We start from the raw sequence: 12,599 nt of genomic DNA, 5'->3' as shown, positions 1-12,599 counted from the left end.
CAGTTAACTCCTGTCCCAGACTGGGCTAGGCTCCTGTTAGACTCTTCCAGTCTTGGGCATTATTGCCACTGCCTGCAGGGAAAGCAGCCATGAAAGAAGCTGTGCTGCACCCATTTATACCAGCAAGCCCTTATACCAGTTTGGTGGGAGCTGATGGCCGATCATGCCTGGTCCTGTTGTCACCACCTCTAACACAGAGAGAACCTAGAAAGTCAGAGCTGCGCAGCTCCCTCCTCAGTGGATAAGCCCAACTCCCTCCTTGTACAGATGGAGCCCCCGTGAGGGGCCCGACTTTTTCAAGCATGCTGTCGAGTTAAGGACCAACTGAGAGGCCCTGAGCTACCAGGGGTGAGGCTGGCAGCCGTGGGCTCACAGAGGGCCAGAGCCAGCTATGGGAGTGGGTGCAAATGAGGAAACGACAGGTAGCGGGGCTGGAAGCAGGGATGCCGGGGCTCTTGCCTGTGTCCTGCCTGAACTGCCCACGCCCTGCTCACGTCTACTCTTCTCTGTGACAGCGGGAGGTGGGTTCTCTGCTCTGATGACCTCTATGACCTGGCATGATTCTGCCCCCTCTCTGGGCTTCAGTTTGCCCATTTGTCCCTATGAAGTTGGGCTGGATCATTCTTTCGGCAGGCATTTGCTGCACGGAGCCCCTACTGTGTGCCAGGCTGCATGCTGGGCTCGGAGGATGCTTCGATGAACAAGGTCCCCCAGGCGTTGGGGCTTTAAGAGGTAAGGGCTGGAGGTCCTTCCTGGCGTGGGAGAGCTACCTCCCAGAACAAAGGAGACTTCGTCAGACCCAGACTGATGGGCCCTGTGTCCTCCTGGCTTGCCCGCAGCCAGCATTCTCTAGTCTTCTGTCCTTTGGTTTACTGCCCACTTAGGAGCTAGGGCCCCAGGTCAGACCCTAGGACGTGTGCCAGCTCCCAGTAGGAAGGTGGCCCTAGCAGATGGGAGGAGGGGAGGCCCTTTGAACCCTAGCAGGCTTCGTCCAGCCTCGCAGGCGGGTCCCTGTATGAGAAGCCAGCCCATTACCCCCACCAGGAGTCCTCACCCAGAGCCTGGGAGCCTACTCAGCTCCTTGGCAACATGCTAAGGAATTCAGTCGCTGTACACGCTCCCTTCCTCTCCCCTCCCACCGCCTGCCTGCTGCCTGCGGGGGCGAGCGAGGCAGAGGCAGTGGAGCCCGATTATAAACCGCGGCAGAGCTCAGGCAGCGAGGGGACAGCACCGAGGCCCGACGAGGGCCCCCACCGCCTGCCCCGGCAACCCCGGATCCCCTCGACCATGGCTCTTCCACCTCTCTCGTGGCTGCTCCGTTTGACCGCCCTCGGCCATCTGATCGTGCTGCTGGCTGGTGAGTGTGGTGGACTCAGGCATAAGTGGGGTTGGGGAGCCCCCAGCCCCACTTCTGCCCCTCAGGCCTCCATGAGGGCCCCCGGACCCTGCCCGTGTAAGGCTGAGATCCGTGGCAGCCCCTTCCTGACTGATATGCTGGAGGGGGCTGGGCATCTCCCTGCTGGCGGTCCCCGACTCAGGACTGCCCCTCCGGCTGGAAAGATTTACCATCTCGGAGACTGTCCCTGCCTGGCCCGGTGAGCAAGGTGGCGACAGCATGGCAGCCGTGGTGGGAGCAGCACAAGGTGGAGGGGTGCCAGGAGGTGGGGCTGTGGGAAGCCCGAGGATGCTCTTGGTGGGCGCTGGGGTGGGAGCCCTGGCAGACTGTGGGCCGGTCTCCCTGCACAGGGTTAATTTGTAACCCTCAGCCCTGACTCCTGAGTCTCAGCTTGGCCCCGGGCTAAGCCACAGTTGGGACTTTCTCCTGTCCTGATTTCAAGTCCTTCCCAGGAGTAGGGGGCCCAGGACCAGTGGAGGTCAAGGTCATTACAGCTCATGAATTCGGCTCATCACTGTTCCTCTGGCCTGTACCCCCAGTCCCTCTGCCTGTGTCTCCCACATGATACTGCCTTTCTCCTGCCAGCATAGCTTAGAAATGTTTGCACCTCCAGTCACTTGCTTTCTGGAGCCTGGGACCTGATAAGGCATGATGTATCCATCCCACCCAACATGAGTAAGATGGAGGCCCAAAGAGGTCTAGAAACTGGCCTGAGGACGCACAGCCAGCAAGTAGGGCAGGAGAGGGTAAGACTGGGTGCGAGAGAGAGTGTGGATGCATGCTCACCACATCTGTGCACCACACTGCCTTCAAGAACCGTTTGAGTCAGCCCCATCCTCAGGGAATACCCGGGCCATCCGGCAGGTTGGGGCTCAGAGAGGGTGGGAGGCTGTCTTAGGGCACACAGCCAGGCTGGGAAAATGAGAACCAGTCTCCAGCTTCCAGAGCACCTCCGTGGAGCAAACTGTCCCCCGAGTCCCTCTATTTGGGGAAAACCCACCAGTGGGGCAGAGAGCAGGTGGGTGGTGTGGTGCGGGCCTCATGCCGCTGGCCCTCCTGCTTCCTGGGCTAGAACACTGAGCTCCGAGGTGTTTGGGGATAGTGGGTACTGGAAGACGTGGACTCCGATGGAGGTTGCTTTGCCATAGCCCTGACCCTGAGTGGGGTCTTACCTTCTTTGGTCCCAGCTGCTGCACGTTTAAATATAGCTATTGCCTCCATGTGGTGAGGCTCTAATGCCTATGAGGACGCTTTGAAAGTGGGAGGAGGAGGGATTACTTATACTAAGCTGGGGGTGGAGGTCTTCTATGTTAGGATGGAGAGGGGATCCTGGGGGCACTCTGGATGCTCTATCCAGCAGCCCGAGGCTTCAAAATCATCAAGTTCCTGCCCTAATCTTGGTCACTGATTTTGCTGGGACATACTCACATTATTTCAACCTTTCTGAGCCTCAGTTTCTCCTCCTTTAAGACTGGGCATTTGGCCGGGCTCATCTTGGAAGTCCTTAGCCACGCTGACATTTGTGCCTCTGAGAGAGCCCCTGGGAAGCCCTGCAGGACTAGGGAGTGGTCCACAAGCCAGAGAGGCCCGGAAGGGGGCTGGGGACTTCGTGGCTACTGCCCTGGCTGGTGCAGGGTGGCGGCATCAGTTCCCAAATGTGGGTTTGCAGGGCTGTGTCAGGCAAGAGGCTCCTCTGCTTTATATAACAAACCTGCAGATAGAAGTCAGAGCAGTGAATTTTTCTCCCCAAGCACTGACGCATTCACTCCCACTCAAGCTCCAACAAGAAAGAGAGAAAAAAAAGTCTGAATTAAGCTGCTGTCGTCTGCACCCCTGGTTAGGGTGTGGGTGGGGGGAAGGCAGGGGAGGATAAATCCAGGTCAGGTCCAGGCCCAAGTCAAACTTAAATTAAAATTCCTCTATGTCTCCATTAGTTAGGATCTTATATGTCACAAAGTGCTTCCTTGTGCATTTTGTTGATTCATTCACTGGCTGAGCACCTACTATGTGTCAGGCACAATTCTAGGTGCTGGGGCCACATCAGTGAATACAACTGCCAGAGATCCCAGCCCTCAGCGTGCTGAGCATCAACTGGAGAAGACAGACAATCCTCAAAATCAACAGATTTGGTCTGTTAGAAGGAAAAAAGCGCTGTGATTTAAAAAAGCAGGGAGTCGGGGGTGGTGGGGAAGGTGTTGAGGTTTTAAGTAGTGGGTCAGGGAAGAAGGGGACGTTGAGGGAGCTGGGCGGGGACGCATGAGTGTCTCCAGGGCAGCACTCCTCAGTGCGGGATTCGGCCTCCAAGGGGACATTTGGTAATCTCTGGACACAGTTTTGGTTGTTACATTTTGGTTGGGGGGTGCTCAGGCACCTCGTACATAAAGGCCAGGGATGACGCCAAATGTCCTACACAGAACAGCCTCCATAACAAAGAATTATGTGGTCCAAGATGTCAGTGATGTCTGCTGTTGAGAAAACCCTGCTCTAAGGGTCCAGATATTTTTAAAGCTTCATTCTCATAACCATCCTGAGAAGCAGGTGTTACCATGTCCATTTTACAGGTAAGGGAATGGAGGCTCAGAGAACCTCAATCACTCGTCCAGGACACACAGCTGAGCAATGGCTCAAGCCTTCTCTACCACCCAAATACCCAGAGACCCAGAACATTCCCATCTTTTCCTGCCTGTAATCCTCCGAACAGTCCTTGAGGTCCAGCCTAATGTACACCTCCTCTAAGAAACGTCTCCTGATCACTTGCGGCTGGAAGTGGTCTCTCCCTCCTGTAAACCCTGGCACATTTGGGGTCTGTTCTGGAACACGTTGTTTTTACCTGGTGTTTAAGGCAGCCTAGAAGAGTGGATGTCTAGGGGCGGGGAGGAAAACCAGATCTGCCACTAAGCAGCTGTGTGGCTTTGGGCAAGTCATTAAACCTCTCTGATTCTCAGCTTCTGCGTCTTCAGAATGGGGATTAAAAATCATCCCTTTGCAGGAATTAATGAGAGCAGATGTGTGTGTGCTGAGCATAAGGTCCAAAACACAGTAGGCGTTCTCCTAAGAAAAGCTCTGATACTTTGTGGTTATGTCTTAGCTGTCCATCAGGCTGGGGGACTTCTGAGGGCAGAGATGGGCCTTGTTCATCCCTCTACTCCTCACAGCGCCTGGCAAGAGCCAGGTCGGCGTTTGTGGGTTGACTGAGTAAACATGGTGATCTGATAACATTTATTGGGATTAGGTGCTCTCTTCAAGCTCAGCACCAGCACCTTCGGGAGAAGGAGCTCAGGGTTAAGGACAAGAAGGTCTGGGTCTTTGCAGATACTCAAAAGTAATTCAGACAAGTGTTGCCTGAATCAGGAAGTGGATGGATGAATGGATGGATAATGAAAGATGTGTGAGTGGGCTGGTGAGAGATGGAGGGGTGGGGAGATGAAGGGTGCGGAAGATGCGTAGGGGATGGACAGGTGATAGGTGGGTGAGTGGGGCACGGATAGACTGATGGACCAGGGTGAGTGGAGATGGATGGGAGGTAGACAGGTGGGTGGCAGGGAATGGGTAGGGGATTGACAAGGGGGTGGCAGATAAATGGATGGATGGATAGATGGATGGGGAGGTGTGTGAAGGGATTGAGACATTATTTCCTTCGATGAATATTTATATCTACCTTATGCTGGATGCTGGGAAACACTGTGACACCAAGACGTACAAGGTCCCTGTCCTCCTGACACTCATATGACAGGTAGTAGAAATATGACAGTTACAGAAAAGAAAATTTCAGCTCTGAGAAGAAAAGACGCCCCAGCTAGTTACACACCCTTCTCAAGCAGAACCAAGAACAGAGCCTGGCCAGGGCCATTCGGGCACCACAGCAGAGGGCGGAGACTTTAGGACAGGCCGGCTCTGTGGCTCTTTAAGCCCTGGAGGTGGGCAGTGGAAGCAAGTCAGAAGAGCAAATTGACCTGCCCGAGCTTATCCCTCCTGCCCGCTGGACAGCGTCTCCCGGGTCCAGGCCATCCGGGGGCACCATTTTTCTGGGGATTCCTCTGGAAGTCACCTGCCACACCAGTCCAGGGGCCGGCTCCTGGCTCTACTCAACAGGACCTGGGGAGGCTGCAGCTGAGTCATTCTGAGGTCCCATTGTGGGAGAAGGAGGGTGATAAAGCGCCTTTCACATCCTGTTTCCTCAGAGAGAAAGGGCTACCGGTGACTCAGGGACCAGCGGCAGGGAGCCCGCCGACCACCTCGGGGCTACTACTGCTGCCCCCTGATGGCCCAGCCTCACCCTGCAAGCCCTGCAAGCCCTGCACCCTCTTTCCCACGAAGCAGGGTGGGCCGAGGCAGGGGAAATGATGAGAGAAGGGGTGGCAGATTCTAGAAGGTGTGTGTGCACGCCTGTATTTGGGAAGGCGGAGCGTGTTTGGTTTGCATGTCCACACACATAAGTATTTGTGTGTGAGCTGTGTGTGTTTTGGTGGAACCCCGGGGGGGTCACCTGGGGCCTCCCTAGCTCTGCAGAGCTAAATTAGTTTGTTCCCTCAGCTCCACTGCCCTGGAAGTCCTGGCCTCTAGATTTTTGCAAAACCCTCTAAGGTCATGCTTCTGCTGCATATGACCTTGACCCAGATCTGACACTCAGGTTCTTCCTCATTTTTTGCATACCCCTCTAGAGCTTACAGCAAACAGAGTAAATTTTGCTGGAGATTTTAGGGGAAGGTGGAAATGCAATGCAAACCACTTCAAATGTTTATATAAAATGTCTGGGTTCTCAGCTCTCTGTTGGGTCACCGTCATTCTGTCCTGGGGTTTCTGTCTGGCTCCACGTGGGACGCAGCCATCTGCAGGCCCCCGCCCATCTCACTCTGTCCCCACTCCATGTACAACGCATCTCCATTCCTCCTCCTTACGCCTGCTCCCAGCTTGCCCTGGGAATCCAAATGGCCCATTGCGTTCCTCCCAAGAAACTGCTTCCAAAATCATCCTGGCTCTTAATGGCAGAACAAAGGATCACCTACTCAGCACACTCCTTAGAAGGTGGTTGTACTTATATATTTAAAAAATTTTATTATCCGCTATGTGTGCCTGGTTGCACGTATGCCTTTATGTGTTTTTTGGGGGATTGGGGGGCATATATATATGTGTCATTGTGTTTGTTGCTATGAGGGTACGCGTGTGTCATAGGGTATACACGTGGGCTGTGGATGGACCGAGGTCTGGGTGTGTCCCAGAGGTTGCGGAAATCCATGAATATGGATCAGGCTGAGAGGGATGGATGGGATATGGTTGGGAGGGGGCGATATTTGAGCAGGTGACTTTACTGGAGTAAAAGCATGGTGGGGGGAAGGGCAGCGCCCTGGGCCCAGAAGGGCCGGGAGCCAGGCCCGGCAGGAGAGCCTGTTCCATCACTTGCTGGCTGTGTGACCTCAGGCAGATCCTTGTCAGTCTCACACTCCTCTCCCCTGGGTGAACCAACTATAGCGATTTCATTTTTAAAATTAAACACAACGTGCCAAGCAATAAGAGCTTTATAAGTAAGAATTCATTTTCATCACCTTACAGCAACCCTCTGAGGTAGGTTCTATTGCTGTCTCTATTTTACAGGTGGGGAAACTGAGGCATAGAGAGGTTTGGCCCGGGACAGGGGGCTGAGGTCAAGGGTGTGGGGCATCGGTTCTGGTTTGGGGGGTGCGCGGCGGGGACAAGCTGGCGTGGGGCTGGGAAGCCAGATGCCCATGGACAGTCCCGCTGACTGGGGGCCTCTGTGGGCTCAGGACAGCACCACGGTGTGAAGAAGTGTAACATCACGTGCGGCAAAATGACCTCGGAGATCCCCGTGGCTCGTCTAGTTCACTACCAACGAAATCAAGAATCATGCGGCAAACGTGCCATCATGTAGGTACTGCTCTCTTGGCCTCTGAGTTCCTTTCAGGCCCCGGGGGTGGTTCCCTGGCCTCCGCTAATCCGTGTCCACATCCTGTCACCCAAAGCTGGGCTCCTGGCCCAGGGCCTCTGCAAATGCTTCTCTTGCTCCTGACCTGCTAGCCTCCTCGCCAATCTTAATATCTGTGCCACAGGGCAAAGATGAGCTGTGGCTTCCTGAACGGCCGTGGCCTGGAGATGCCACCCAGGGTGATGATTCCTTCTGGGCCAAAGGGTGTTTATGCAGCCCTTGAACCTGCTGGATTTCATGGGGGATGAAAACACGGTGCTCTGAATGTGCAGGCTCCAGACGCCAACAGATCTGGTGCAAATCCTGGCTTCACCACTTACAGACTGGGTGGCCCTGGTCATGTTGCCTACCCTCTGCGCTTTAGTTTCCTTATCTGTAAAATGGGTAGTTTGGGGAAGCTGAAAAGAGATAATGAAACTAAAGTGCTTGGCAGGGGGCCCAGAAGCTGCTGGCAATAGGAGAGGCCAAGGTTATTATCACCACTGGACAGATGGGGAAATAGAATTCCTCTGAGACTTTGGGGAGGGGTCAAGCCAAGCCAGCTTCCCCTCTGGCTGTTGGGATCCCTGGCCATCGTGGCTGCTTGCTCCTCTGGGGTCCTTCTTGGGTACTGCCAATCGCCCAGCCCTGAGGCCTTTCCCCAGGACTGACCTTTGGGTCTTAAAGCGGCCTCAGCCAGACTCAACCAGACCCTGAGTCCTGGCAACAGGAAATGGCCAGTGGGCCTTCGAAGTAGGGTCTCAGCTAAAGGAAGTTGTACTTCCTCCCACTGATTGTTACTAAGAGGAGCATGTGTGCTACTGCCTGACCTCTCTGCTCACCTGTCAAGACTCGCTTCCCCCAGACTCCCCCACGTATATGCTTCTATTTTGTAGGCGAAGGGGAAGTGGGACGCTCCAGAGAGGGGATGATGGCACTAGGGCAGCACTGCACCTGTGGGGCCTACAGGGTCACGCTTGCTTTCTGGACCTCTCTGGCTTCCTAGCATACTGGAGCCAGGCACATTTACATTACCTCTCTGAGCCTTGGTTTTCTCATCTGTAAAATGGGGGTGCAAGTGGTAGCCATCTTACAGGATGGGTGTGAAGTTTAACCAGGCAAAATGCCTAGCACAGGTCATGGCGTGGAGCAAGGGTCCCCGCCAGCTCTGAGCTGTGGTCTCGGTAGTAAACCAGCCACACACAGCTTCAAAGGAAGTTCAAGATTTGGATGGCACTCAGGGTCCCAGCAGGGCCACCATATATAGGGTTGGAGCTCCCTAGGGGCCCTTTCAGTCTGAGGATACACACTACGAGAGGAGGGTAGAGGTCCGGAGGGCAGCCTGCAACCGAGGGAGAGGAGGAAGAGGACGTTATGACATCGAGTCCTTTCCAGAGTGAGGAGGCCCTACCACCAAGCTTGCCAGAGAACACCGGTGACATCTTCTCCCAATCAGAAAACTTGCAGCCCACAGCCCCCACCTTCATGTTAATGACATTATTATTAACATTGTTATTATTTTGCTGATCTCCTACTCTGAACCAGGGGCTTTACATCATTTTCATCTTCTACAATAACACAGAAGTAGGGTGACCCACTTGTCCCAGTTTGCTGGAATTTTCACAAAAAGACCCGCATCTTGAGAACGTCCTCAGTCCCAGTTTTTCTGGGATGGTTGGTCACCCCGCGGAAGGTAGGACTCTCTTTCCGGTTCTCAGGTGAGAACACGGAAGTTCCATAAGCTGAGCTGCCCCAGCTAAGAACTCATAGCTCACAGCTAGTAAGTGGTGGGGGCAGGATTTCTAGCCGGGTCTGCTCACCTGCAGTGCATGTGCATGATACCCCTACTCCGCATGGCATCTGGGCATCACTGGGTCCCTTGTCTTCCTTCCTTGCAGCCTGAAGACCATGAAGGAAAAGTTATTCTGTGCTGACCCACAGGAGAAATGGGTCCAGAAAGCCATGGAGCATCTAGACCGCAAGGCTGCTGCTCGGGCTCCAAATGGCGGCACATTCGAGAAGCAAATCGGCGTGGGTGAGCCCAGGACCAGCCCAGCCACCAGGGGGATGGACTGGTCTGAGGCCTCAGAGACCAAATTCACAAGCGAAAGCAGTAGCCAGGAGGCACAGAGGGCCTTCGGGACCTCCCCAGAGCTGCCACCAGTAGTGGCTGATTCCAGGGGGACCAGGTCCCCCTCCACTTCAAAGATTCCGGATGGAGGGCCCGAGACAACTGAGCTTTTCAACAAGCCTGCCGTCACCACCACCACGTCTTGGCAGAGTTCTACCGCCTACCAACCTGGGGCAGACCTCGAGGCTGACGGGAAAGCCTCTGAGGCCCCCTCCACCCAGGCCCCCTCCACCCAGACCCCCTCCACCCAGGCCCCCTCCACCCAGACCCCCTCCACCCAGACCCCCTCCACCCAGACCCTCCCCACCCAGGCCCCCTCCACCCAGGCCCCCTCTACCCAGGCCCTCACTATTTCACACACAGTCCCAGAGGACAACACTGGGTCCGAAGGCCAACCTGGGTGGATCAAGGGACAGGACCCCACGCCAGAGAACTCTCTAGGGTCCAAAGAATTGGGTCCCACTTCAGCTCACACGGATGCTTTCGTGGGGCCCGGCAGTGTGTCCGATGTCTTCGTGGTCCCTGTATCATCTGAAGGGGTCCCCAGCACGGATCCATTGGCCTCTGGCAGCTGGACCCCCAAGGTCAAGGAGCCCATTCATGCCACCGTGGACCCCCAGAGGCTGGGTGTCCTCATCACTCCCATCCCCGACTCCCAGGCAGCCACCCGAAGGCAGGCAGTGGGGCTGTTGGCCTTCCTCGGTCTCCTCTTCTGCCTGGGGGTGGCCATGTTTGCCTACCAGAGCCTTCAGGGCTGCCCCCGCAAGATGGCAGGAGACATGGTGGAGGGGCTTCGCTACGTCCCCCGGAGCTGTGGCAGTAACTCGTACGTCCTGGTGCCAGTATGAGCTGCCCGCCTGCCTGCATCCAGCTGGTCAACTCAGTTGCCTGGGGCCCCCATCCTCACACTCACCCTCATCCAGGAGTCTGACCCAAGCTGGAGTGACTGGAGCGAAGAGGCGGGATCCTCTGGGTGGAACTGCCCCCAGCTCCTGGAGGCCACCCTTGACCATCCTTGACCTACTGCAGACCGAGGGGGTGGCCTCCACAACTCACTCCAATGTCCCAAGTCAGAAAACTCCCCTCTGCTGTTGGCTGGTTAGAGGGTCCCTTAGATACCGTGCCAGCCCCGGTGAACAATTATTTATTGAACGCCCGGCCCCTCTGACCCATACCCCTGCGGGTACCACAGTCATCCCTTCTTACAAACGAGCCTCAGGCCAGGCCCCTTCTCCCCACTCCCTCAGACCTCATCGTGTCTCTCGGTCCCGCTGTGGTTGCCAGTCACCCCGGCCACCTGCGGTGCTAGCTCCCCTGCCCCCTGTATAGACCCCATGCCCCAGCCGGGGACCTGTCCTTTCTTGCATGAGGCTAGTGTGGTGTTTCCTGGGACTGATCCCAGCGAAGGATCTGCCCTCAGGTAGGCATCATGGGAATGGGAAATGAAGTTATCCAGTGGTTTTGATTCCCACCCGCTGCCTTGCCCCGTCTGTGCTGTGAAGGAGCATTGACTACGAGCATGAAGGTCGGGGGGGTCTAGTCCCAGGCCCACCAGCAATCCATCAAGGCATTCATACCTCTGGTTTCCCACCTGTGAAAGGGGAGAGGGACAGCAAATATGTGGCAGTAGCCTGTACCCCTGGCAGGCATCACTAGTCGATCCAGAGACCCCTTTCTGCAGACCCTGGGTGCAGCCTCTCAACCTTCATCAGAAGAAATGGTCTCTGCCAATCGATGAGACCGGCACTTCCATGGACGCTGTGACCTGGAGGTCCTGCCCCGTTGTCAGCAGTGTGGGCCCCCTGGGGGGGGCTAGGCTGGGGTACTTGAGGCGCAGAGACCAACTTTGAAGGCCCCCCCTCCGCCCCCGCCGGCTTTGAGACGCGTGACAGGCTGAAGGAGGAGGGGAGGCCTGCAGGCTCCGAGAAAGGAGCCAGGGAGCAGCTGCAGCTCCTTCGTTTCTTCGTTAGGGACCCGAGTCAGGCATTTTCTCTCTCTTTCCTGCGGCCTGGGTCCTCTCCCACCCCTCGCGCCCTGAGAACACTGTCCTCTGCGCTCGGGTTTCTTCTCCCCTCACCTTCATCCGCCCCGCAGGCAGGGCCAGGAATTTCCATGAGATCAAAACCCACCAGGGAAAGCTGAGGTTCCCGTGTTTGCTTCTGAAAGGGACTCTGTCTTGTGGGGAGGGAAGCTGTGGGCATGAAGTCAGAGGTTCTCTTTTTTGGCACTGAAGACTCGGGGCAGGCCTGGATGGGGCCGAAGGCTCACCGGGCCGGCCAGCACCCCGCAGTCAGAGCCGGACCTGCAGGTCTCACCTCTCAGGTCCCTGGCGGCAGCTCCCCACCTCCCTCCGATTGTCTCTGATGGTGTTCTTTGCCCTCCATCAGAGGGGTGTCCCATGGGCTAGGCTTCCCCCGGGTACAGGTGACGTGCTCCTTTGTAGACAGATGCTGGGAGGAAGCACCCAGGGCTCCGGTCCACAGAGAGAGGGAAGCCGTGTTTCCCTGCCGGCCTGGCTCCGGTTGGCGGCACTCTGACAGCTCAGAGAGGAAGACAGCGGATCTGAATGCACTTTGGGGGGCTCCTCTGGCCTGGGAGCCTTCAAGGGACAGGCACCCGTGAAGGGGCTCCCCTCTGTGAGAAAGCAGCTGGGGACAGCGTGTCCCCCTTCCACGGATTTTGTGAGCTCCGCCAAGCAGGACAGGTACAAAGACAATTTGGGGAGGACTTCAGAAGGAGTTGATTGATCCTTTTGCTTTTCCAACACTATCACCAATGTCTGTGCCATTTTGTATTTTACTAATAAAATTGAAAAGTCTTGTGAATCAAATAAAGTTGCTTTTCCTAGGGCAGGCTCAGCACCAGAGCCTCCGGAGGATGGAACAAAGGAGAGGCCAAGACTCTCTGGGAAAGCGGGACTTCCCTGGTGGGCCAGTGGTTAAGACTCTGCGCTTCCACTGCAGGGGGCATGGGTCAATCCCTGGTCCAGGAGCTGAGTTCCCGCGTGCCAAGTTGTGTGGCCAAAACAAAGAAACAAACAAACAAAAGGCTCTCTGGAGAAGTACTGGAGACCCCTGGGGCAGAGGGGCAGGATCTTTACAGTCAGCAGGAGAAGGGGGCACTGGGAACGGGGCTGGGGAGGGTTGAGTCTC

At 56.0% G+C, this 12,599-nt stretch overlaps 1 protein-coding gene across 1 annotated transcript; it reads left to right on the top strand.

Moving 5' to 3' along the window:
- The first annotated feature begins 1,167 nt into the window (after positions 1-1,167).
- Positions 1,168-12,261, top strand: CX3CL1 (C-X3-C motif chemokine ligand 1). The gene is made up of 3 exons (XM_029237423.1): positions 1,168-1,357; positions 7,159-7,279; positions 9,215-12,261. The coding sequence occupies exons 1-3, from the start codon at positions 1,288-1,290 to the stop codon at positions 10,293-10,295; spliced, it is 1,272 nt and encodes a 423-aa protein (XP_029093256.1). The 5' UTR covers positions 1,168-1,287; the 3' UTR covers positions 10,296-12,261.
- Positions 12,262-12,599: the final 338 nt, after the last annotated feature.

Source organism: Monodon monoceros, unplaced genomic scaffold (assembly GCF_005190385.1).
Source record: "Monodon monoceros isolate NGI ecotype Baffin Bay Population unplaced genomic scaffold, NGI_Narwhal_1 Super_Scaffold_10, whole genome shotgun sequence".
Lineage (NCBI taxonomy): Eukaryota > Metazoa > Chordata > Mammalia > Artiodactyla > Monodontidae > Monodon > Monodon monoceros.
This window is presented reverse-complemented; position numbering and strand designations above follow the sequence as displayed.

Excerpts from the sequence above, each read along its gene's own strand:
- CX3CL1 (XM_029237423.1), top strand. The coding sequence starts at position 1,288 with ATGGCTCTTCCACCTCTCTCGTGGCTGCTCCGTTTGACCGCCCTCGGC. Across the intron at positions 1,358-7,158 it reads TCTGATCGTGCTGCTGGCTG|GACAGCACCACGGTGTGAAG; the intron begins GTGAGTGTGGTG and ends CTGTGGGCTCAG. Across the intron at positions 7,280-9,214 it reads TGCGGCAAACGTGCCATCAT|CCTGAAGACCATGAAGGAAA; the intron begins GTAGGTACTGCT and ends CCTTCCTTGCAG.